The sequence below is a fragment of the Pelophylax lessonae genome (assembly GCF_965119305.1).
Source record: "Pelophylax lessonae genome assembly, chromosome: 4".
NCBI classification, from domain to species: Eukaryota; Metazoa; Chordata; class Amphibia; order Anura; family Ranidae; genus Pelophylax; species Pelophylax lessonae.
In genome coordinates this window covers 303,952,250-303,979,648 of record NC_138771.1, presented here as the reverse complement: position 1 = coordinate 303,979,648, position 27,399 = coordinate 303,952,250, and the positions used below count along the sequence as shown (strand labels likewise).

Below are 27,399 nucleotides of genomic sequence, written 5' to 3'. Positions count from 1 at the left end.
CCGCAGCTACAAAAAAAAAAAAAAAAAAAAATTCCCTGCAAGGCAATGTCATAATGTGCTAGTATGCATCACATACTAGCAGATTATGAAAAACTTACCTTAAAACGAAGCCCTCCAGCGCCGCAATATCACCAATGAGAGGGCTGACATTTTCCCCTGGTCGTCCTTCAGGGTTTGCAGCCTCTGGCTACATGAGAGACGGGGGGCCTATGACATCATGATGACGCAAGCGCGGGAGCTGCCGTTTATGGCACGGGCTCCGAAGGTCCAGCACTGTAAGTCGGACCTTCAGAGCGCTTGCACCGGTGATGTCACCGGCTGCATGCACTCTGAATATCTCCTAAACGGTGCAGGTTTAGGAGATTTTCCCAGTACTTACAGGTAAGCCTTATGATAGGCTTACCTGTATGTACAAGCGGTGTAACAGAGTTTACTATCACTTTAAGCACAACCTAAACTCTCTTGTCAGCATCAACATCTTTGGCCATCTTGAATGGCCAGTGCAGGATAATGTAATTCAGATGCTGGGATTGTGCTTGTGTGCAGCTCAGAAGATGGCAAACAGAAAGGTAATATTGCAGAACAGGCAATAGTATATCTCGTCTAAAGGGGAAAAAAAAAAAAGCCTTCTACCTTTATTTTATATTTCACTTTAGTGGCCAATAATAAATTGTGGGAGGCAAGAGGCACCATGCTCCTGGTTAACCCCTTTTCAACTGCCCAATACCTGTGCAGCGGCAAAAAGGTGGGGTTTAACACCCATACACTGCACATATGCTGGGCTGCTAACCTATATGGAATTTAAAAGAAATGGCTCGCCCCTTCTTATTGGGCAGTAAGACCACTCGTCACAGTGATAGGCCAATAATAAAGAAATAGATTGGAGAATACGGTAAAGGATAGTTGCACATTAAAATACCCTAAGATTAGCAGCTTGGGTTTTGCGAGCGCACACTAAATATATATCAGAACATTATATTTATGAATGAAGAGTTTCCCTGCTCTTGCACTATTCATTTACAGGGTATCTGCTGTCTGTGCTCCTTCAAATCACACTGGGACTTGGCTTGGCTATTAAACGAACAGTCAGTTAGTTGTAGGCAATCACACTTACAGCAGGGTATGTAGAGTACTTAGAAAGCTTTACAAAGAAAAATCTTACACGCCCGTGGACTTTAACTAGTGAATTAAATGAGGTATTTAATCCCATTGTGAGGTTCGTATTATGATGTTACCACATTTGTTTGTTTAATTTATTGCAGGTTATGTGGCAATTGGCTGTATTGTAAATTAAAAAAGTTCAAAAACAGAATATCCTGGACCTTAATGAACGTGAAAACAGTCTGAGTGAAATATTGTCTCATATAGTCGTACGATAATCTGATCGCTCATACACACCTTTCCTTTGACATTATCAGACAGGACAAACACGAAAATTTTCCTCATGCGATACCAGATCATGCAATTTTTGTCTAGCTCTTCGCAACCACGCTATAGCCAAATGACGGCTACAGAGTGGCTGCACTTTGCCGGGAGGCCATCACATAATGTGCTTGCGCTGCTGAACGCTTCCTGCGGTGTGCACCGATTGCGATCTGTGGTCGCTGCATCCTACGAACGCAGCTGATCACAGATCGGGGTAAACAGCTAATTATGGCAATTCTTTACCACGTGATCGGCTGCATCCAATCAAAGCTGATCATAGATATAAACAGGATTTGCCGGTTATTGGCAATCCTCTCCTCACACTGACAGGGACCGGTAAATCCACACAGGAGACATCTTCACTGACAATCAGGACACTGATCATCACTGTCCTGATGATCAGTGCAGCCCCAACAGTGCCCACCAGTGCTACCAATCAGTGCCACCCATTAGTGCAGCCTATCAGTGTAGCATATCGGTGCAGCCTCATCAGCGCACATCAGGAGAAAAATAACTAATTTACAAATTTTTATACATGAAACAAAGAAAAACCTTTTTTTTATTCAAAATGTTCAATCTTGTTTTCATTTGTTTAGCAAAAAATTAAAAACCCAGTGGTGATTAAATGGCACCAAAAGAAAAAACTTTATCTTTCTCAAAAAATTGATAAAAATTTAGTTTGGGTACAGCATTGCATGACCGCGCAATAGTCAGTCAAAGTGCGACGGCACTAAAAGATGAAAATTGGCCTCGACAGGAAGGGGATGAAAGTGCCCAGTAGGCAAGTGGTTAATCAGTACAGATTTTGTCCGAAAATACAATACAACTCCTGTCACGGGAGAATTTTCGAACTTTAGTAACCTCTTCATTTTCGATATGGAGCACGCAGGAAAAAAAAAAATGGACGATCATTCGTCTGATAATCTTATTGTGTGTACCAGGTTTTACTGAGAAGCTCACCCATCTATTTATACTTCATCATACTTATTTGATGCCGATTTAGTTAGCAAGATTTAACCACTTCCTGTCCACCATACGTCAGAAACCAAAAACAACAAGACTTTCGTCACTTCCAGTTTTGGTCTCATGTTAACAAGCTTACTGGCTTGAGAAAACATCAGATCACGCTGATCTCGTTAACAGTCCATAAAGAGAACCTGTCACAGCCCATGCTATCACAAAGTGTGCTGTTCATTCCTTGTGATGGCAATAAAAAAATGAAAAGGTACAGTGTTAAAAAAAATTAAATAAAATACATAATAGTTTTTTTTCGTTTTCTAAAGTACACCACATTCCACCGTAGGTCCCACTTGCAAATGTAATCGGTGATCGCACCACACGTGAGGTATCGCCAGGCCTCCTGTGTAACTCTAAACTGGTAATCTGCAAAGGCTTTTAAAGCGTCGCCTTTGGAGATTTTTAGGTACCATAGTTTGAAGCCATTCAATGGGCGGATGCAATTTTAAATCATGACACGTTGGGCATCTTTACTCTGAGTAACATCTTTTGTATTTGATGCTTTTGTGCATTAAAATTAATTAAAAAATATTTTTTTTTTTATTGTGTTTGAAAAACCAATGCACAAATATTATGTGACAACAAAATATGCAACATCTACCATTTCATTCTCTAGGGCCTCTGCTAAAACAATATATAATGTTTGGGGGTTCTAAGTAGGTTTCTAGCAAAAACAAATATGATTTCAACATGTAGAAGAGGACTGTCAGAATTGGCCCAGACTGGAAGTGGTTAAACCATCTTATAACCCATTATTCCCTTAATGTCAATGGGCTTTGGTTCCTTTTTTCACCTGCTTTGGTCCTGCCCATAGATACAACTTATTGAAAGCAAATATTATATTTTTGCAGGACAGCATGGCCTCCCTGGTGCAACTAGTCGCCCGGCTTTGCCTGCTGGGTCCTCCTGAATCTTTAAAATGAATCATTTGTCTGTGCACCTTTTTGCATGGGGTATTGTTTACTGCCAAGATGTGGATAGCTTAGATGTGGATTCAAGCAAGGGTGCCCACCTTACTACGATGGAAAGTGGAGATTGATAGAACATTCCCATATAAGAAAATTATCTACAATTAGAAGAGGTTTCCCAAAAACATTTCAGAAAATTTGGGGTATGTGGCAGGCAGAATTGCACATTGTATGTTAGCTGTAGTTCATACTTAATTCTGAACAGTGGCTCTTATGTGTTTAGGTCTGGTGTAAGCAACCTGCAGTGCCATATATTATTTTGTGTTTTGTTACAGTGTGGAAAATATTTATTTGATCCCCTGTAGATTTTGTAAGTTAGCCCACTTACAAAGAAGTTGAGGGTCTATTAATGTTATCATATGTGTATTTTAAATGATAGAGACAGAATATCAACCAAAAAACACAATAAAAATATTATTAATTGAGTTGCGGTTCAGTGAGGTAAATAAAGGCCCGTACACACGATAAGAAAATCTGTAGGGAAAATTCGTCTGACGACCGATCTGCCGATTTTCAGATTGTTAGTATGGTGCTTTCGACAGCTGACTCCGACTTTTCGGCTGACAAAATCCTGGTGTGCAGGCTATAAAATTTCCGTTGTCCGTCAAAACAACGTCCGATTTTCGTCTCATTAGTACAGATTTCGACGGAAAAAAAATCTTAAGAGCAAGACTAGGCATGCTCATAGACGAAAGAACACATACAAAACAATCCAGCACATGACATCACTTCTGAAGTAGAATTCTGTTGTACAGGAAAATTCGTATGAAAATAACCTCTTCACTTTACACATCAGACTAGCATGCCACAAAAAACGGACGACAGATCGTTCGATAATCTGATTGTGTGTACGGGGCTTAAGTCTGTGATCCCTTACCAAACCAACAATAATTCTGGCTACCACAGACTGGCTACAGTATGTGCTCATGTGGTACACAGATTAGTCCTGTCAATTTAGGAAGGTGCTCCTAAGGACAACTCGTTAGGTGTATAAACGACACCTGTCCACAGAATCTCTTTCTTCCATTAAAACCCACCATCATAGGCAAGGCCAAAGAGCTGTCAACTGACATCAGGGACAAGATTGTAGACCTTCACAAGGCTGTAATGTGCTACAAGACCATCAGCAAGAAGCTTGGTGAGAAGGAGACAACGGTTGGAGCGATTATTCGCAAATGGAAGAAATACACAATACCCATCAATCACACTCAGTCTGGAGCTCCGTGCAAGATTTCACCTCATGGGTAAGGATGAACATGAGAAAAGTAAGGGATCAACCCAGAACTACATGGGAGGAGCTGGTGAATGATCTCAAGGCAGTTGGGACCACAGTCACCAAACAAACCATTGGTAACACAGTACGCCAGCATGGACTGAAATCCTGCAGCGCCCGCAGGGTCCCCCTTCTCAAGAAGACACATGTACAGGCCTGCCTGAATTTTCCAATGAACATCTAAATGATTCAAAGAAGTATTGAAAGAAATTGCTGAAATAAGATGAGACCAAAATTTAGCTCTTTGACATTAACTTGACTCGCCCTGTTTGGAGGAAGAAAAATGTTGACTATGACCCTAAGAACACATCCCTACAATCAAGCACAGAAGTGGAAACATTATGCTTTGGGGCTGTTTTTCTGCTATAAGGCACAGGCTGACTTTGTCACATTGAGGGGCCAATGGACGGGGCCATGTATTGTAAAAATCTTGGATGAGAACCTTCTCCCCTCAGCCAGAACACTGAATATAGGTCAAGGATGCATGACAATGACCCAAAACATACCGTCAAGGCAACAAAAGAGTGGCTCAAGAAGAAGCACATCAAGGTTATGGAGTGGCCTAGCCAGTCTCCAGACCTTAACCCTATAGAAAATGTATGGGGGAGCTGAAACTTTGAGCTGCCAAGTGACAGCCAAGAAACCTTAAGGATTTAGAGAAGATTAGGGATGCACCGATCCAATATTAGAATCGGATATTGGCACCGATATGGCCATAATAGCTGGATCGGGGGATCGGTAAAATTAACAGATCCACGGGCCGATCCGGTTTTGCTCTTTACATAGCTATGAGGGAGCAGAGAACAGCTGTCAAAAAAAAAAAGCCTCCTGCAAATGCCTGTCAGTCTCCCAGTTAAGTAAACACAATGCATACAATGTATCTTTTCGTTCCGTCTGCCAGAGGAGGGAAGTTTAACCTCTTAAATGCACAATGTTATATGGTATCTGCCGATACCGATCCGGAAGTATTATTTTGTTATAAGCTCACAAAACAGTACTTACGGATCGAACTCGGGATCTGCGATTTCACAAAGCAAAAGATCGGCATCGGGATCAGGACCGAAAAAGTCAGATCGGTGCATCTCTAGAGAAGATCTGTAAAAAGTGGGCCAAAATCCCTCCTGAGATGTGTGCAAACCAGGTAACCAACTACAAGAAACATCTTACCTCTGTGCTTGCCAACAAGAGTTCCTTCACCAAGTACGAAGTCATGTTTTGCTCGGGGATCTAACACTTATTTTACTCACTGAACTGCAACTCAATTTATAACATTTGTATCATGTTTTTTTTATTTTTTTTTTATTTTTTGGTTGATATTTTGTCTCTATCATTTAAAATACAACTATGATAAAAATGATAGACCCTTCATTTCTTTGTAAGTGGGCAAACTTACAAAATTTGCAGGGGTCAAATAATTATTTTCCCAACTGTATGTCTAAAGATATTACTCAAAATGATCTCTATATTTGAGATAGCACACAACACCTTAGGTTTTTATAGTTTCCTTACTGATTATATTATATGGGATTTCATACTTATTCCTGAGAACAGTCTGTGATTAGGTCTCTCATTTTGTTGGTCTTCGGTAATTTGATAACTTGACAACTGTCTATGTAAAATATGTTCCTTCTGTGTATGCTATATTGCAGAGACTATGTCTGATCTATTCCTTGACTGACTATGTACAACAAACTTACGTGTCTTTGTCAGCCCTGATGTTGTTACTTTAAGCCCATTTTAATAATAATAGAAATCCCTTTTGTCTGGCATCGCACTAGTGTGAACTGGCCCTCACACCCAACAAGAGTGTCGTACCTTTTATCTTATTGCTTTACAGCCAATGCTTTTGATAAATAGATCCAGTTTAGGTAACATCTCCTATAGGCAGGGCCGGTGCTACCACTAGGCGAACTAGGCAGCCTCCTAGGGTGCACTGCCACCTAGGGCGCAGCCAGTGGCATATTCCTCTCCTGTCACCTCCTCATCCCCGGTGGATGTTACCCCTAGAGAGAGGGGCAGTGTGTACAAGAAGGGGGTGTAGGGCTAAAGGGGGGCAGTGTGTATAGGAAGGGGGGGTGAAGGGATAAAGGGGGGCTGTGTGTATAGGAAGGGGGGTGTATAGAGATAAGGGGTGTAGGGTTAAAGGGGGTGTAGATATTAAGGGGGCAGTTTGTGCATGAAGAGGGATGTAGGGTTAAAGGGGGGTAGCATTAAAAAAGGGCAGTGTGTGCAGGAAGGGGTTGAAGTGTTAAAGGGGGCAGTGTGTACAGGAGGGGGGTGTAGGGTTAAAGGGGGACAGTGTGTAAAGGAAGGGGGTGTAGGATTAAAGGGGGTGTAGCATTAAAGGGGGTAGTGTATACAGGAAGGAGGATGCAGGGTTAAAGGGGGGTATATCATTAAAGGTGGTTTAGCATTAAAAAAGGGCAGTGTTGTGCAGGAAGGGGTTGCAGTGTTAAAGGGGGGCAGTGTGTACAGGAAGGGGGTGTAGGGTTAAAGGGGGGCAGTGTGTAAAGGAAGGGGGGGGTTTAGGGTTAAAGGGGGTGTAGCATTAAAGGGGGGCAGTGTATGCAGGAAGGAGGATAAAGGGTTAAAGGGGGTATATCATTGAAGGGGGTTTAGCATTAAAGGGGTACAGTGTGTGCAGGAAGAGAGATGTAGGGTTAAAGGGGATGTAGCATTAAAGCAGGGCAGTGTGTGCTGGAAGGGGTTGAAGTGTTAAAGGGGGGCAGTGTGTACAGGAAGGGGGATGTAGGATTAAAGGGGCAGTGTATACAGGAAGAGGAGTGTAGGGTATAAAGGGGGGGGGCATTATGTGCAGGAAGGGGGGGCAACGTGTACAGTTTTTTTTTTTTTGTGGGGAGGGGGGGGGGCAAGTAGCTGGTCTTGCCTAGGGCGCAAAATAGTCTAGCACCGGCCCTGCCTATAGGCTGTAATGGTGGCACCACTATGAAATGTCTGCTGCTTCTGGAACCGCCATTGCTTTATGCACAATGGAGCCCTCCAGTAAAATCTTTGTTTGTCTCTCCACCAATAAAGGCTAACTGACAGCCTAATAGCATATACACTCCTATTTAAAGAATTTCCCTAAATACATTTTTTTTTTTTTATTTGGACGTGACCTATGACCTAGAACACATATGTGGGTTTGGCAATATACTTTGTTTTTTACAGCCATACTCAATAAACACATACAAATATACTCAAGAAAAATGCAAAAACAAGGAAGAGGAAGTTTAGTTTGTGAGTACATGTATTTTCATAAAATGTATGCCTTACTCGTTTAATCTTGGATGATAAGCTCCCAGGTAGTTTTGACTTCAGCTGATTTGTGTCCTTAAACGTTGCTGGAAATCCACTTAGAAAAACCAAGTCGTGCATAAACACTAACCCAGGGACTTCTTTATCTGTAGTCTGTATGAAAAAAGACAATACATCAGATGACACTTGCAGTGCGGTTTATGAGCATGCAGTAACCATAGTGTATAAACTGGTGTAGGTGCCTCCTGCTCCTATAGATGCCAGTTCATTCATTGGTCTCCAATACATATCATGATAGGAGATTATCCTAAACCCTTCACTACATTTGAGGAAAAAGAGGATATGGATGTGCACTACTCAACATTTTGGGCAGCTTCACTATGACAACACTTGTTGTAGAAAATGTAAAATTTCTGTGTTATCAAGCTACTGCTGTCATGAAAGTTCAGGTCACAAATTTTGAATGTGCCATTAAAAGTCAGTGTTTACCATAACCACCTGAAGACAAAGCCTTTTCTGGCAGTTTTTGTTTAAAAGTTTAACTGGTTCCCAACCGCCTGCTGCAGTTATACGGCAGACTCCCACCCCAGCTCCTCAGTGGGGAAGCCGATGCAGCGGGGCAGACGGCTCCGATTGCCGCTTGACACCCACCATCGTTCCCCGCTGAGAGAGAACGGTCGGCTGTTGTAAACACAGCTGACCGTTCTCCCTGCAATGATCATACAGCCCATGTGATCCTTCTATATAGGATCACATGTCTCTATGGTCATTTCAGAAGACACCAAATCTTTCCTTTACCTTTAAAAGCAAAAGATAAAAAAAAAAAAAAACATTTTAGATCTTTTATTTAAAAAAACAAAAACAAAAACATTTACTTCCGCCCTAGACCAGAAGTGACGTCATGACATTGCTCCAGTCCTCCAAGGCCATACAGACAATCAGAGACCATCTGGTTAGCCTTTGTGACCAGCCGTCCACACCGTCTGATCGTTTCTCGGGCACGCAGCTAAAACGGTAAGACGGAAAACACCGGCGGGCAGCGGGGGAACTTCTGAAAGTGATCTAGTGGGGTAATGAGAAAGCCAGCTGCTGGCTGAAAAAAAAAAAAATACTGGGTTATTATGGCTGATAGCTTTATCCATAACCCTGGTGAACCATTTGCAAACCGCAACGTATATATATACATATTGCAGTTGGCAAATGGTTTTAATATGGGTCTCCTTTAGCCACTCACTGCAGCTCTCACACATGCAGACCCTTATGGACCAAAGCAGTTTTTACATTTCGGATTTGAACTGGTTTATTCAGCAATAACTTATAGCTGATCTCCAGGCTTTAGTGAACTAGGGAATGGGGGGGAGGGTACAGATGTAGAATTAGCCAGTGGAAAGCAAGTTTCAGAGGGCAGAAATGGGGGCATTAGCGGTAGGGTGTTCGGAGCTCCTAAACCCAGGGTGGGTACGGGGAAAAATCAAGAGAGCAGCCTAAAAACATCAAATGAGGATAAATGTAACCGATCAAAATTACGAGGCTTGTATACCAATGCCAGAAGCCTGGCCAACAAGATGGGAGAGCTGGAGCTGCTGATGTTTGAGGAGGATTTTGTGGGGATAACCGAGACTTGGTTTGACAGCTCTCATGACTGGATGGCGACCATTCAGGGGTATTCCCTTTATCGCAGGGATAGAGAGGGTAAAAAAGGGGGAGGGGTATGTCTGTATATTAAGAACAGTATACAGGTAAATATGAGGGATGATATTAACCACTTCCATACAGAGCAGTTAGACACCCTTCCTGCCCAGACCAATTTTCAGCTTTCAGCACTCTCACACTTTGAATGACAATTGCTCAGTCATGCTACACTGTAACCAAACAAAATTTTTATCATTTTTTTCACACAAATAGAGCTTTCTTTTGGTGGTATTTGATCACAACTGGGGTTTTTTTTTTCGTGATATATGCAAAAAAAGAGCAAAAATTTAGAAAAAAAAAAAAACACTTTTTTTTAGTTTCAATTATAAAATTTTGCAAAAAATTTATTTTTCTTCATACATTTGGGCCAAAATGTATACTGCTACATGTCTCCGGTAAAATTAACCCAAATTAGTGTATATTATTTAGTCTGTGTGAAAGTTATTGAGTCTAGAAGCTATGGTACCAATTACTGAAAATTGATCACACCAGATGTACTGACGGCCTATCTCCTTTCTTGAGGCCCTGAAATGTCAGGACAGTACAAATACCGACCAAATGACCCCTTTTTGTAAAGTAGACATTCCAAGGTATTTAGTAAGAGGCATGGTGGGTTTTTTGAAGTTGTAATTTTTTCCCACAATTCTTGGGAAAATGAAGAAAAAAAATTTTTTTTCTTTTTTTTCCCACAAAGTTGTCAATTTATAAGCTATTTCTAACACATAGCATGATAGTGAAAAGTGCAGCGCTAAAACAATAAGACAATAAAAACATCAATGGATAAATGAAAAGTCTATGAATGGCACGCAGTAGTCTTGTAAAAAAGAGGAGAAAACAGTCCAATAAGAAATCCCAATGAAAGTGCTCAGTGCTGATCAGTAAACAGGACACAAGTGCTTGTTCAGTGCAATCCTTCACCAGAGGTGCTAGCCTCTCACCTATAGGCTGTGAAAAGACAGCCTTAAAAGTACACTCCCAGCAATGTGAAAATCCTGACCAGGACAGCAATCACAGAGGGCATCTCTCCTTTTTGTAAAGGTGTTCACAACGATCCCCATGTAATAGAAAGGGGGCAGACCATAGTGCAATATGTTTCAAACACCACAATTTATTAATAAAACAAATGGACAGCCTCTTACTTCAAGGTAATGCAAAAACGAGCAGTACAGCAATCCAGCTGATCTCCAGACAGAGCGGAACGCTCTGCTAACAGGGGCTACGAGTGACGTCACGATCTCCTCCCCCTTGCGCACGCGTATCGTCCGTGGGCGGGACTTCCTCAGCGTATGCTGGCTCTGTCTGGAGATCAGCTGGATTGCTGTACTGCTCGTTTTTGCATTACCTTGAAGTAAGAGGCTGTCCATTTGTTTTATTAATAAATTGTGGTGTTTGAAACATATTGCACTATGGTCTGCCCCCTTTCTATTACATGGGGATCGTTGTGAACACCTTTACAAAAAGGAGAGATGCCCTCTGTGATTGCTGTCCTGGTCAGGATTTTCACATTGCTGGGAGTGTACTTTTAAGGCTGTCTTTTCACAGCCTACAGGTGAGAGGCTAGCACCTCTGGTGAAGGATTGCACTGAACAAGCACTTGTGTCCTGTTTACTGATCAGCACTGAGCACTTTCATTGGGATTTCTTATTGGACTGTTTTCTCCTCTTTTTTACAAGACTACTGCGTGCCATTCATAGACTTTTCATTTATCCATTGATGTTTTTATTGTCTTATTGTTTTAGCGCTGCACTTTTCACTATCAGTTTTACATTGGGTTTTACATATTTTTTACCTTGGTGTCAGCTGCTTTTATTTATTTCCATCCATTTATTTATTCATGCTTGCGCCGATATTCCTGTTTTTTCATTAACACATAGCATGTACACAGCAAAAATTACACCCAAAAATACATTCTGCTACTCCTTCCGAGTATGGCGATACCACATGTGTGAGACTTTTACACAGCCTGGCCACAAAAAGACACTCCACGTCCAAGAAGCACCTTCAGGCGTTCTAGGAGCATAAATACACATAAAACTTTCTTACTACCTATCACACTTTTCAAGGCCCTAGAGCACCAATACAATGGAAAAGTCCACAAAATGACCCCATTTTGGAAAGCAAACACTCCAACGTATATTCTATGAGGCATTGTGGGTCGTTTGAACATATCATTTTTTTCCACAGGTTTTTGGAAAATGTGGGAAAAAAATGAAAACTTTTTTTTTTTTTTACACAAAGTTGTCAATTTATAGGATATTCCTAACACATAGCATGTACACAGCAAAAATGACACCCCAAAATACATTCTGCCACTCCTCCTGAGTATGGCAATACCACATGTGTGAGACTTTTTCACAGCCTAGCCATATAGAGGGGCCCAACATCCAAGGCGCACCATCATGCATCCTAGCCACTTGCCTAGGCCTATTTTTGACATTTGGTGTTTACAAGCTAAAATCATTTGTTTTGCTAGAAAACTGCTTAGAACCCCCAAACATTATATATTTTTTTTAGCAGAGACCCTAGAGAATAAAATGGAGATTATTGCAATATTTTTTATCACACCGTATTTGCGCAGCGGTCTTCCAAACGCAATTTTTTTGGAAAAAATTCACTTTTTTTAATTAAAAAATAAGAAACCAATAAAGTTAGCCCAATTTTTTTTCCATAATGTGAAAGATAATGTTACGCCGAGTAAATAGATACCCAACATGTCATGTTTTAAAATTGCGCACGCTCACGGAATGGCGACAAACTTTGGTACTTAAAAATCCCCATAGGCGACAATTTAAAAATTTCTACAGGTTGCCATCTTTGAGTTACAGAGGAGGTCTAGGGCTCAAATTATTCCCCTTGCTCTAACGATCGCGGCGATACCTCACATGTGTGGTTTGAACACCGTTTACATATGTGGGCGGGGTTTCTGTATGCGTTCGTTTCTGCGCGCGAGCTCACGGGGACAGGGCGCTTTCATTTTTTTTTTTTTTTTTTTTTTTACTATTTATTTTATTTATTATTTTTTATTCTTACACCGTTTAAAAAAAAAAAATTGATCATTTTTATTTCTATTAAAAGGAATGTAAACATTCCTCGTAATAGAAATAGGCACGACAGGACCTCTTTTTTGTGAGATCTGGGGTCAAAAAGTCCTCAGATCTCACAAGTACACTAAAAGATAGAAAAAAAAAAAAAAATTATTATATAAAATGAAAAAAGAAAAAAAAAAAAAAGGACCTTTAAACCGGTTGTTAGGCAACAACATTTTCCGTAGCTCCGGTCCTCCAAGACCATAGAGTCAAGTTTGCCCTCACTCGACATCCTGTCTGTGAGGATCTGGGACCAGATCGTTTTCCCCGCTGCCAGCGGGTCCGGTAAGCGGGGAAAAGGACCGGAACGTGGCGGGAGGGGGGGGGGCGCCTCTTCCGCCATCCCGGAAGGGTGATCCCACGGCAAATCCGCCGCTGGGACCACCCTTATCGGAAAGCCAACCGCCCACAGTTTAAAAAAATACCAGGGTTATGGCAGCTATCTGCTGCCATAACACCGGTATTTAGGTTTAAACGGAGGACGTATATAAACCTTTTTGGACTTGGACATGGTGGCTGTATGAAGGGTGATAGGTACTCGGGTACTTTGTTGGGCAGGTGACAGGTACTCTGGTACTGATGAGCAAGTGGCAGGTACTCGAGTACTCCGATAGGCAGGTGACAGGTACTCGGATACTCTGATGGGCAGGTGATACTGTACTGATGGGTACTGATGATCAGTACTGATACGTGATAGGTACTGATGAGTACTGATGAGTAGTGATGGGTACTGATGAGCAGGCGGCAAGTACTCGGGTACTTCAGGCGTCAGGTACTCTGATGAGCAGGTGGAAGGTACTCGGGTACTCTGATGGGTAGGTGACAGGTACTCAGGTACTCTGATGACGGGTACTCCGTTGACAGGTACTCAAAGTACCAGAGTACCTGTCATCAGAGTACCCGAGTACCTGTCATCAGAGTACCCGAGTACCCGTCATCAGAGTACCCGAGTACCCGTCATCAGAGTACCCGAGTACCCGTCATCAGAGTACCCGAGTACCCGTCATCAGAGTACCCGAGTACCCGTCATCAGAGTACCCGAGTACCCGTCATCAGAGTACCCGAGTACCTGTCATCAGAGTACCCGTCATCAGAGTACCTGAGTACCGTCATCAGAGTACCCGAGTACCCGTCATCAGAGTACCCGAGTACCTGTCATCAGAGTACCCGAGAACCTGTCATCAGAGTACCCTAGTACCTGTCATCAGAGTACCCGAATACCTGTCACCAGCCCATCAGAGTACCCGAGTACCTGTCATCTGAGTACCTGATGGGCTGGTGACAGGTACTCGGGTACTTTGATGGGCTAGTGACAGGTGCTCTTTATTGGGGGGGGGGGCAATCAGTGTGTTTGGGGTGCACTATGATTGGTAACTAGCTGTTACCACGCTCTCTTCCTCACACAGGATCAGTGTGTGAGGAGGAGAACACGGTGACAGCTAGTTACCGTGTTCTCTGTTGACATTTGTGACCGGCTGTGATTGGACACAGCCGGTCACGTGGTAAAGAGCCAATTTCATTGGCTCTTTACCTAGATCGGGGATCGACTCTGTCCGAGGGACGAGCCTCGTCCCCGATCGCTGCTCTGCGCGCCCCGGGGGCGCGCATTGCAGAGAGAACGAGCGGCTCGTGCTGGAGCCGCTCATGTGATCGGCTGTGATTGACACAGCCGATCACGTGGTAAACAGCCAATTTCTATTGGCTGTTTACCTTGATCAGGGATGGGCTATGTCCGAGGGACGAGCCTCACCCCCGATCGCCGCGCTGCGAGCCCCCGGGGGCGCGCAGTAGAGGGGAGATCCGGGCGACGTCATATGACAGCGGCCCGGATCCTCACAACCACTTTGCCGCCGTCATTTTACATGACGCGGTATGGAAGTGGTTAATAATGGAGCTATGGACGAGGCAGAATCCCTATGGGTAGAGCTTCAAAGGGAAGGCACGGTGGGGAAGGTAATATTGGGCGTATGCTATAGGCCCCCCAACCAGAGGGAGGAGGGTGAGGCGGACCTCATGTTACAGATAGGATTGGCAGCAAGGATGGGAAATGTCATTATAATGGGGGACTTTAATTATCCAGATATAGACTGGGCAGAAGGAACCGCACACTCAGCCAAGGCTCGGCAGTTCCTAAATGTTTTGCAGGACAATTTCATGGGTCAGATGGTGAATGCACCGACAAGAAACAATGCAGTACTTGACCTACTGATTACCAACAATACAGACCTGCTCACAGATATAGAAATACACGACAACTTAGGGAACAGTGACCATAGGTCAATTGGTTTCAGTATTTATTACAGTAATAGGAAACACAAGGGTAATATAAGGACACTGAATTTCAAAAGAGCCAATTTCCCTAAACTGCGCTCGCTGCTAGAAAATATCAAATGGGATAGAACCCTGGGAACAAAGAACACGGAGGAAAAATGGGAGTGCTTCAAGAGCATACTTAACAAGGGGGTGGGCCAGTGCATTCCACAGGGAAATAAATTTAAAAGAGCAAAACTAAACCCTGGGTGGCTAAACTCCAACATAAAAATGTATATTAGAGCTAAAGAAAAGGCCTTCAAAAAATACAAGACTGAGGGGTCATTGGCAGCATTTAAGCACTACAAAGAGTGTAATAAGAAATGTAAAGACAAAATCAGGGCGGCTAAAATAGAACACGAGAGACAAAGCGGAAGAAAGTAAAAAGAACCCCAAGAAGTTCTTTAAGTATATAAACAGTAGGAAAGCGAGGCCAGAGCACATTGGCCCCATAAAAGATGATAAAGAAAAAATGGCCACAGAGGACAGAGAAAAGGCGGAAGTGTTAAATAATTTCTTTTCTTCGGTCTTCACAAAGGAATCGGGGGGCTACACGAACCTTGCTTGTAAGGCCGAGCTAAATAATACACCTCAGGAAGTGCCGCCATGGCTAACAGAGGATAGACTTAGAGTTAAACTAGAGAAACTTAACATAAATAAATCCCCGGGACCGGATGGCTTGCACCCGAGGGTTCTTAATGAGCTCAGCCAGGTGATTGCCAGACCATTATTCTTGATCTTTAAGGATAGTTTACAGACGGGTATGGTGCCAGCTGATTGGAAAAAAGCCAACGTGGTACCAATATTTAAAAAGGGGCCGAGATATATCCCGGGTAACTATAGGCCGGTCAGCCTAACATCAATAGTCTGCAAAATTTTGGAGGGGATGATAAGGGACCACATACAAGACTTTAGTAATGAAAACGGTATTATAAGTAGTAATCAGCATGGATTCATGAAAAATCGTTCGTGCCAAACCAATTTATTAACCTTCTACGATGAAGTGAGCTGCCACCTAGATAAAGGTAAGCCTGTGGATGTGGTGTATCTGGACTTTGCAAAGGCCTTTGACACCATTCCCCACAAACGCTTACTGTACAAACTAAGGAAGGTAGGTATGGACCATAAGGTGAGTACCTGGATAGAGAACTGGCTCCAGGGGAGAGTACAGAGGGTGGTGATTAATGGGGAGTACTCGGATTGGGCGGGTGTGGAAAGTGGGGTCCCCCAGGGTTCTGTCCTGGGACCAATCCTGTTTAATTTATTCATAAATGATCTAGAGGAGGGGATATCTAGTACAATCTCAATATTTGCAGATGATACTAAATTAGGCTTGCCAATATCTTCTATGCAGGATGTGGAAACCTTGCAAGCGGACCTGAACAAAATAACGGGGTGGGCAACTACATGGCAGATGAGGTTTAATGTTGAAAAATGTAAAGTAATGCACTTGGGGGCCAGAAACCAGAAAGCAAGCTACTCACTAGGGGGGGAACCTCTGGGTGAGTCTAGGATGGAAAAGGACTTGGGGGTACTGGTAGACAACAGGCTTGGCAGTGGCATGCAATGCCAAGCCGCCGCAAGCAAAGCCAACAGAATACTGGGTTGTATAAAAAAGGGGATTCACTCCAGAAATAAAGAGATTATTCTCCCACTCTACAAGACTCTGGTCCGGCCACATCCGGTCCCCAGCTGTCCAGTTCTGGGCACCGGTCCTCAGGAAGGATGTGCTGGAACTGGAGAAAGTCCAGAGAAGGGCAACAAAAATAATTAGGGGAATGGAGGACATCAGCTATGAGGAAAGACTACAAGCACTGAACCTATTCTCTCTGGAAAAGAGACGATTGAGGGGGGATATGATATCAATGTACAAATACTGTACTGGCGACCTGAGCATAAGGAACAAACTATTCAGAGAGAGGAGATACAATAAGACACGTGGCCACTCACTAAAACTTGAGGAAAGGCGGTTTAACCTTAAAGTGCGTAAGGGGTTCTTCACTGTAAGAGCGGTAAGGATGTGGAATTCTCTTCCACAAGCAGTCGTATCAGCAGGGAGCATTGATAGTTTAAAAAAACTATTAGATGGACACCTTAAAGACCACAACATACAGGGGTATACAATGTACGGTTAAAAGCAAACACACACACACATCATAGGTTGAACTGGATGGACTGATGTCTTTTTTCAACCTCACTAACTATGTAACTATGTAACTATGTACCTTTAATTTTTAAAAAAGTTTGTTTGGACCAAGCTGGTTCAAACTATTAACTTCACAGAGGCTGTGAGTGCTATATAATCTGAATGTAGCCTCAACTACATACAGTATACAGCATTGTGTTACGGCAGCAGGACGGGAGAGCTTTGTATTCTATGAATACAAAGCTTCTTCTAATTGCCTGAGATGGAGATCATAACATCATCCGCCTGTCTCTCCATCTCAGCCAATCATAGGAAGTGCTGCATTCATTCACAGAATACAAAGCTCCCTGTAAATGGCTGAGCAGCGCTCAGCAGGACTCGATTTTGTTCCAACAGTGGCACAGGAAGTACTTAGAAAACAGCACTATATATTGTATGTACAGTGCCTTCCGAAAGTATTCGGCCCCCTTGAACTTTGCGACCTTTTGCCACATTTCAGGCTTTAAACATAAAGATATAAAACTGTAAATTTTTGTGAAGAATCAACAAGTGGGACACAATCATGAAGTGGAACGAAATTTATTGGATATTTCAAACTTTGTTAACAAATAAAAAACTGAAAAATTGGGCGTGCAAAATTATTCAGCCCCTATACTTTCAGTGCAGCAAACTCTCTTCAGAAGTTCAGTGAGGATCTCTAAATGATTCAATGTTGACCTAAATGACTAATGATGATAAATAGAATCCACCTGTGTGTAATCAAGTCTCCGTATAAATGCACCTGCACTGTGATAGTCTCAGAGGTCCGTTTAAAGCGCAGAGAGCATCATGAAGAACAAGGAACACACCAGGCAGGTCCGAGAAGAGAAGTTTAAAGCCGGATTTGGATACAAAAATATTTCCCAAGCTTTAAACATCCCAAGGAGCACTGTGCAAGCGATAATATTGAAATGGAAGGAGTATCAGACCACTGCAAATCTATGAAGCCCTGGCCATCCCTCTAAACTTTCAGGTTATATAAGGAGAAGACTGATCAGAGATGCCGCCAAGAGGCCCATGATCACTCTGGATGAACTGCAGAGATCTACAGCTGAGGTGGGAGACTCTGCACAAATCTGGCCTTTATGGAAGAGTGGCAAGAAGAAAGCCATTTCTTAAAGATATCCATAAAAAGTGTCGCTTAAAGTTTGCCACAAGCCACCTGGGAGACACACCAAACATGTGGAAGAAGGTGATCGGGTCAGATGAAACCAAAATCAAACTTTTTGGCAACAATGCAAAACGTTATGTTTGGCGTAAAAGCAACACAGCTCATCAACCTGAACACACCGTCCCCACTGTCAAACATGGTGGTGGCAGCATCATGGTTTGGGCCTGCTTTTCTTCAGCAGGGACAGGGAAGATGGTTAAAATTGATGGGAAGATGGATGGAGCCAAATACAGGGCCATTCTGGAAGAAAACCTGATGGAGTCTGCAAAAGACCCGAGACTGGGACGGAGATTTGTCTTCCAACAAGACAATGATCCAAAACATAAAGCAAAATCTACAATGGAATGGTTCACAAATAAACATATCCAGGTGTTAGAATGGCCAAGTCAAAGTCCAGACCTGAATCCAATCGAGAATCTGTGGATCTGCTGTTCACAAAACGCTCTCCATCTAACCTCACTGAGCTCGAGCTGTTTTGCAAGGAGGAATGGGCAAAAATTTCAGTCTCTCGATGTGCAAAACTGATAGAGACATACCCCAAGCGACTTACAGCTGTAATCGCAGCAAAAGGTGGTGCTACAAAGTATTAACTTAAGGGGGCTGAATAATTTTGCACACCCAATTGTTCAGTTTTTTTATTTGTTAAAAAAGTTTGAAATATCCAATAAATTTCGTTCCACTTCATGATTGTGTCCCACTTGTTGTTGATTCTTCACAAAAAATTACAGTTTTATATCTTTATGTTTGAAGCCTGAAATGTGGCAAAAGGTCACAAAGTTCAAGGGGGCCAAATACTTTTGCCAGGCACTGTAGCAAATGCTACATACAGTATATATAGCCCTTTAAAGCTGCTGCATCTGTTAAAGAAGTAAACAGTTTGTTTGGACAAGCGTGGATCAAAAACAGAATGTCAAAATGACAGTTAAGGCTTCGTGGACACTAAAAAGCTAAATATTGATTTAGAAACACTGAACAAAAAACGCTAAGGTTTTAGCATTTTTTTGCTGGTTTTTAGCCTAGTGTGTAAGCTAAGTTTAGCAGCTTCAGCGTTAAGGAGCGGAACCGGGAAGCCAGCGCTACATCCTTAACAACGGATGAGTCATCAACTGTCAGTGGGGTTTCCTGCTGACAGCTGAATGTAAAAAAACCCATTGCCAGCAATTTAAAAAAATGGACACCAGCGTTTAGGAGAGTTTAGGAGCTGTCAGCGTTTTTTCTGCCAAAACGCTGCTGCTCGGGAACGCGATGGCAGAGGATTTTTTCTCTGCCACTAAACTCTCCTGTCAAAGAATGCTGATAAAAGCCTATGTGTGCATGAACACAGAGCTTAACATGCAGAGTTTAGAGGCAGAAAAAAAAAATGTCTGATGCCCAAAACAGCAGCTGTAGAGCTACAGTAGCTGCTGCTGTAAAAAAAAAACAACCATAGGACATAGTGTTTATAAAGAAATATACAATGTAACATTGCTACTTTGCATATGATGTTAGTTATTATGATGTCAACCTAACAAGTAAAAAAAAAAAACACCTCTAAAGCTGGATACACACTATGCAATTTTCTTTAGATTTTTTCCTTTAGATTTACCAAAACCATATAGTATGAGGTCAAACCTAAACACTTTCAATCTATATGCAATCAGGCAGGCCCTTGCACTACATAGTTGAAGGTAAATCTAAAGGAAATCTACCAACAAAAGTTGTATAGTGTGTATCCAGCTTAAAGGCCCGTACAGACGATAAGAAAATCTGAAGGGAAATTTCGTCCGACGACCGATTTGCTGATTTTCGGATTGTTAGTATGGTGCTTTGGACAGCCAACTCTGACTTTTCGGCCGACAAAATCCTGATGTGCAGGCTATATAATTTTTGTCGTCTGTCAAAACAACGTCCGATTTTCGTCTCATTAGTACAGATTTCCACGGAAAAAAATCTTAAGAGCAAGACTAGGCATGCTCAGAGATGAAAGAACACACATACAAAGCAATCCAACACATGACGTCACTTCTGAAGTAGAATTCTGTCGTACGGGAAAATTCGTATGAAAATAACCTCTTCACTTTCCACATCAGACTAGCATGCCACAAAAAACGGACGGCAGATCGTTCGATAATCTGATTGTGTGTACGGGGCTTTAGGCTTTGTTCAAACCATACATGCAGAAAAGCTGATGCAGACACACAAGTTTACATCAGTTTTCCTGTGCGTTTCAGTGAGTTTTATACGCGTTGCAGATTCCTGTGCCGGAAAAAGCCACACATGATACTAGTGTTGTGATGTGAACAGGGAACATAGAGAACGATTGTTTTCTTTGAGCCCTTGCAGAAAAACTCATGTCTCTGCACATGGTATGAACGAGGACTAAAGGCCCGTACACACGTACCGATTGTCGGCCGTAAATATTCGGGAAACGTCCGATTGTCGGCTTGTTAGTATGATGCTTCCGACAACCGACTGCGACTTTTCAGCCGAACAAAATCTGGTCTGCATGCTATAAATTTTTTTTGGCCAACACCAGAACGGCCGATTGTTCGTCAGTCAGTACAGATTTCGGCCGACAAAAGCCAGATGAGCAAGACTGGGCATGCTCAGAGAAGAAAAAACACACGGAAAGTTAACCATCACATGACATCACTTCTGAAGTTGGTTGTTGTTGGCCGACAAAATTCGTGTGCAGTCTTTTGCACTTTTCAGCCAACACGACAGCACTGGACAAAAGACGGCTGATCGTTCGGCCGACAATCGGTACATGTGTACGGGGCTTAACCCTTAGTTTACCATAATCCACTCTAATTAACTGCTCCTTCTGCTTCTTCCCTTAGCAATTGTTTTCATGCTCATTTATTTTTCTATTTCTATTTTTCTAGCTATTATCTAAATGATTTTTCATATATTCATACATTTTGTTGAAAAAAGCATTTAATTAATTTGTAAATAACTTTGTAATACGTTGCACCAGAACCTTAAATTTAGTGTAATTTTAAATAAGACAAATGCTAGAATAAAATGTATACTTTTTATATTGACACTAATCAAAGTAAAAGAAAGTGTACTTGGTTTTAGCTTTTTTACTTTTTATAAAAAGTTATAAAATTGATATCCTAAAAATACTATATATGCATCACTTTGTGATCAAAAATAATGACCAAGTTACTGCTGAATGAATAGGCTCATAGCAGAAATATATAAAAAGTACTGTGGTCCATAGGGGGTATACAAATATGAGAACTAAAATGGTTATGATAAACATTTTAATAATTTAAAATGAACATACCATATAGGCTCTCCAGATGGTTTCCTTGCTTGTTTCAAACAAAGCATTCAGCTGTGCAGTTTCCGCTAGAGAAAGAATAAAGAAAATAGAGAAAAAACATAAGCAAAAGTTATACATTGAAGAATATCTAAAGCCAAAACATCTTTGTTAACTTTAGATAAGGAATGTTTAAACCCCCTCCAGTATTTTTATTTGCTCATTTTGGATGATTTACATACTTCCTGTTGTATCTCTGGGACAGGAAGCTACAAAAGAAATCTCTTCAAAGTGAAGGGAATTTTCCTCTTAGGCTCACTCTTCATGTTATAATCTGATTCTACTATCTCCTTTACAGCTACCAATAATTATGTAGTACAAGGCATGCCTGATTAGATACAGATTAATTGGATAGCATAGGTGGAGTATATTACAAAGTTTTGGTAAGGTCGGCCAAACACGGTTCGAATCTCGGCCGGTTCCTGCTGAGATTCGAACCGTGAATGGGAAGGCTGAATGTACCGAGTTGATCAATCGATCAACTTGGGTACCACCTGCCTTGCGGATTCTCTTGCGATTATCGCTAGTGGCTGCTATAGCTGCTAGCAATAATCACTGTCTTCTACCGGCGGGGGTCTTCTATGGCTTCCCCCCCCCGTGCTGGGACAAGACAATTGCTGACTCCCATGTCAGCACTGTCTGTGTTGATAGGAGAATCGTGAAAATGTCTTTCCTCCCATGGTTGCAGGAAAGAAATTTGCACCGTGTATGGCCTGGCCTTAATCTAAAGTTGATTGTACAGGCAGATTGTAAAGTGTGTGGTGAGCCTTAGTTAGTTGTCACCAGAACAGGTATCTTCATAAAAAGATTCCTTGTAACTTCTGTTCAGGTGACAACCATAAAATTGTGCACTTTTCATCTCTCTCTGTCTAAGTGACAATGGTCACTAAAGTAAATAGACAGGACGATTCTCCCCAGCGGAGACACAGACAGAAATAAAAACCTAATTAACGTTTTAGTTATTCCCTTCTCTATTCTGAAGTTAGGATTTGGAATTATGCAAGGGACAATAATTTCAGCAATAAATTACAAAAATCATAAAAATTTCAGTTCCGTTCAGCGAATAAAATCAAATGTGTACAATTAGTATTTGAAGATGTTACCTTTGCATAGCAATTTATTATACCTAGCCCTTTGTCATTGCAGTCAGTAACAGTGATGTAGGTCTCTACCACCTCTGACACTTCTGGACAGTCTGCATTGCTCCCTCCATTGCCCCTATTGGCCCATCACGGTGCCCGGCTGCTACTTGTGAAGCCCCCAGCGCTCGCTGAGTGGCAGCAGGAAGTAGGTTGGATTATATCTGCCTGTGGCAAGCATCAGAACTGTCACTGCAGGCACTCTCAAAAACAAAACTTCAGGAGCTGAAAGCTTCACAGGCAGCCTTGGTGACATCAGGGCCAGTAAAAGGCCTTCTACAGAAAGACACCAATACAGAAAACCACAGTGCTATAACTGGCAAAAGGCATGGTGACTTGCTATAGTAAAGGAAGCATCGGGAACTGCTAATTTCAAACATTCTATGTATGTGAGCAACCGAAAAAGTGTTAATCGATGAGATTGTCTCTTGAAGATCCAAAAATGCTGGCAGCAAATCTTCTTGCACTTACGACAGCAAGTCAATATAGCAGCCCATTTCTCCTTTTTTCAGTCAAGTAGTATTAGTGAGTTTATTCCTACACCTAAATGCAATAACCTGGGGCCCAACTTATTCCTCTTGTCCCTCTCCTTGCCCAGAACATACAGAGCAATAAATGATAAACGTATGGCTCCATTTAAAATGTAAAAGTGAATCACACTATTGGACATGGGAAATGTACAAAACTGGTATCTCAAGTTTACTTGATATCCAGTATGACCTTTAAACTTTAGACTGGCATTAATCAGTTACAGGAGTATACTTTACCACCTATGAATAAAACATAACTTATATACTGTATGTCTGAGGTAATAGACCTTTAACTGCTTGAATGGCTATGAGTGTTTTGTTGAAACAACTGTAACAGCACAGTGGCTAAGTGGTTAGCACTAGGGTCGTCACAGACTATAAAAAGTATACTTACCATCCTGCTGTGTGTCAAAGACAAGGACTGTAACATTGGTTGATGGATTCTTGGGTTTGGCAACATGAAATAGTGAGATTGCTGAATGGAAGAAAGGTTGAGAAGACTGCAGATCCTTTAGAGTAGTATTGGGAGGAAGGGATGGATCCAGGACCAACATTGGAACCCGAATACAGTGTGTAAGAAGACACTCCAGCATCTTATCACTAGAACTAAAGCAACAGATGAATTAGGCAGTAAACAATGTCAGTCTGCACATAGACAATATATGGCTTACAGATGTGATAGAGCTTACAGATGTGATAGCAGCTTCAAGCATGCTCTGTTCACCCTGCGCCCAAAAGAGCTCAGAGCAAAGTGAAAGGGCTCAATGATTGCATGCACTTTACCCTGGAAAAATCCCATATTAAAGAATATCTGTACTTTTAAAAAGCATAAGCATTAATTTACTAGATTGTGTGCGTCACCTCATCTTGTGCCAGTGCTTGCCAAGGGCCAGTAAAAAATGTGGTAAAAACACATCTGGGTATGGATTTAGAAATGGATTTTAAAAAAATGGGGGCACCGGCCTGGTGTGCCAGTACTAAAAGGGATATATGGGCCTGGTGGCCCCGAGTGGGAATAATTCATCATACAGACATCAATCAGAGTGGGGCCCTCAGTCAATGAGAGCTGCTTAAACAGGATCTCACAAAAGTGAGTACACCTCTCAAATTTTTGTAAATATTTTATTATATCCTTTTCATGTGACAACACTGAAGAAATGACACTTTGCTACAATGTAAAGTAGTGAGTGTACAGCTTGTATAACGGTGTAAATTTGCTGTCCCCTAAAAATAACTCAACACACAGCCATTAATGTCTAAACCACTGACAACAAAAGTGAGTACACCACTAAATGAAAACGTCCACATTGGGCCCAAAGTGTCAATATTTTGTGTGGCCACCATTATTTTCCAGCACTGCCTTAACCCTCTTGGGCATGGAGTTCACCAGAGCTTCACAGGTTGCCACTGGAGTCCTCTTCCACTCCTCCATGATGACATCACGGAGCTGGTGGTGGTTAAAGACCTTACGCTCCTCCCCCTTGTGTTTGAGGATATCCCAGAGATGCTCAATAGGGTTTAGGTTTGGAGACATGCTTGGCCAGTCCATCACCTTTACCCTCAGCTTCTTTAGCAAGGCTGTGGTCATCTTGGAGTTGTTTTTGGGGTCGTTATCATGTTGGAATACCCAGTCCCTGAAGGGAGGGGGATTATGCTCTGCTTCAGTATTTCACAGTACATGTTGGCATTCATAGCTCCCTCAATGAACTGTAGCTCCCCAGTGCTGGCAGCACTCATGCAGGCCCAGACCATGACACTCACCATGCTTGACTGTAGGCAAGACACACTTGTCTTTGTACTCCTCACCTGGTTGCTGCCACACACGCTTGATACCATCTAAACCAAATAAGTTTATCTTGGTCTCATTAGACCACAGGACATGGTTCCAGCAATCCATGTCCTTAGTCTGTTTGACTTCAGCAAACCGTTTGCAGGCTTTCTTGTGCATCATATTTAGAAGAGGCTTCCTTCTGGGACGAAAACTATGCAGACCAATTTGATGCAATGTTCGGTGTATGGTTTGAGCACTGACAGGCTGACCCCCCACCCCTTCAACCTCTGCAGCAATGCTGGAAGCACTCATACGTCCATTTCCCAAAGACAACCTCTGGATATGATGCTGAGCAAGTGCTCTCAACTTCTTTGGTCGACCATGGCGAGGCCTGTTCTGAGTGGAACCTGTCCTGTTAAACCGCTGTATGGTCTTGGCCACCATGCTGTAGCTTAGTTTCAGGGTCTTGGCAATCTTCTTATAGCCTCAGCCAACTTTTTGTAGAGCAACAAATCTTTTTTCAGATCCTTAGAGAGTTCTTTGCCATGAGGTTCAATGTTGAACTTTCAGTGACCAGTATGAGAGAGAGTGAGAGCGATAACACCAAACTTAACACACCTGCTCCTCATTCACACCGGACACCTTGTAACACTAACAAGTCACATGACACCGGGGAGGGAAAATGGCTAATTTGGCCCAATTTGGACATATTCACTTAAGGGTGTACTCACTTTTGTTGCCAGTGGTTTAGACATCAATGGCTGTCTGTTGTGTTATTTTGAGGGGACAGCAAATTTAAACTGTTATACAAGCTATACACTCACTACTTTGCATTGTAGCAAAGTTTCATTTCTTCAGTGTTGTCACATGAAAAGCTAAAATATTTACAAAAATGTGAGGGGTGTACTCACTTTTGTGAGATACTGTATACCTGCATCTGAATGCCCTAAGAATGGCTGCATCTCATTGGATGCAGCTGCTGGTTACCCAACAGTTTTCTGCCCTGTTCAGTGGGAGGGTGTTGACAGGGTTGCTTTTAGTAGGTTTTCCAAAGTCAAACTAGGGCTGCATGTACAGCCCAAAAAATAATCCAGAGTTTATGAAAGCCGACGAAGGTTGAATAAATCTACAAACATAGCAATGGGCTGATAGCCTATTTGCTTCCCTGTGAAAACACGCGATTGACAAGCAGTCGAGGTTGTGGATAGAGGTAAGTATAGCAGAGTAGAAGGTCAAGAGAGGCAAGTGTGATAGTTTTCCACTTACTCAATAAAAAATAAAACATCTTTCAATTTGTAAGTAAAAATCATAGGGTGCTTTATAGATCTCTTGAAGTCTTTTATCAAAGACAACAGCACTAAGACAAGTATTCTGGCACAAATTAGTACACCATGTAAATGAAAACCTTACTGCAAGTCATAAAGGATACTTACCCTTTTCTTGTTGGCTCGGTTCTATTGCTTCCCAGAAGATCTCTAAAAAAATGAAGTATTTTTACTGAAATAAGCATTACACAAAAAACAACACATACATTTTTCTTTACTTTAGTTTATGATCAGGCCTAGCATTAAGGTTATGACTAAAGCTTGTTATGCACACTTAGATGTTTTTTTGCTCACCCTGCAGGCTGAATATAAAAAATCTATCAGATTCCTATGTCCAGGCTATACAGCGCACTTCAGAACTGGTTAAACCAGGAAAAGGCAGCTCCAAATCATTGCATCAATAGTACATAAATATCGTGTATCGTTACATAACGTAAAAAATGTCCAACCAGTGGGTGATTGCAGAAAATACATACACTTCAAGGAATCAACAAAAAACTATATAGATTCATCAATCCCAAATTCATCAATCCCTTACAGAGCCTAGAAGGTCTCCCCAGGTGAATTACTTAAAGAGAGTTACGGGGCTGCCCACCCCTTTTTTTCTTTTTCATTAAAGTTAGGGATTAGAGGGAAAATAAAGAAGGCTGCCGAGACCCGCCAATTGTTTGGAAGAATGACAGAATGGCGGTCTGCCTATGTAAACAAGGCAGGCCGCTGTTCTGTCAGGGAGTAAACAAAAGATATTGTGTTTCAGCTAAGCTGAATCACAAATCTCTCTTTTCCTCTAGTGCAGGGATCTGCAAACTGTGGCCCTCCAGATGTTGCAGAACTACAAGTACCATGATGCACAGCAAGATTCTGACAGCCACAAGCAAGACACCTAGAGGCAGAGGCATGATGGAACTTGTAGTTTTGCAACAGCTGGAGGGCCACAGTTTG

General features: G+C 42.1%; 1 protein-coding gene across 1 annotated transcript in view; it reads right to left on the bottom strand.

The window, feature by feature from the left end:
• The window catches only part of GNPTAB (N-acetylglucosamine-1-phosphate transferase subunits alpha and beta), a 140,775-nt gene that overhangs the window by 85,441 nt on the left and 27,935 nt on the right, over nucleotides 1–27,399 (bottom strand). Inside the window, exons 4-7 of the mRNA XM_082256745.1 lie at nucleotides 26,566–26,607; nucleotides 23,756–23,967; nucleotides 21,657–21,721; nucleotides 7,960–8,094 (exon numbers count right to left, since the gene is read on the bottom strand). Of these exons, the coding sequence (XP_082112871.1) occupies nucleotides 7,960–8,094; nucleotides 21,657–21,721; nucleotides 23,756–23,967; nucleotides 26,566–26,607 (454 nt within the window). The remainder of the gene's footprint in view (nucleotides 1–7,959; nucleotides 8,095–21,656; nucleotides 21,722–23,755; nucleotides 23,968–26,565; nucleotides 26,608–27,399) is intronic.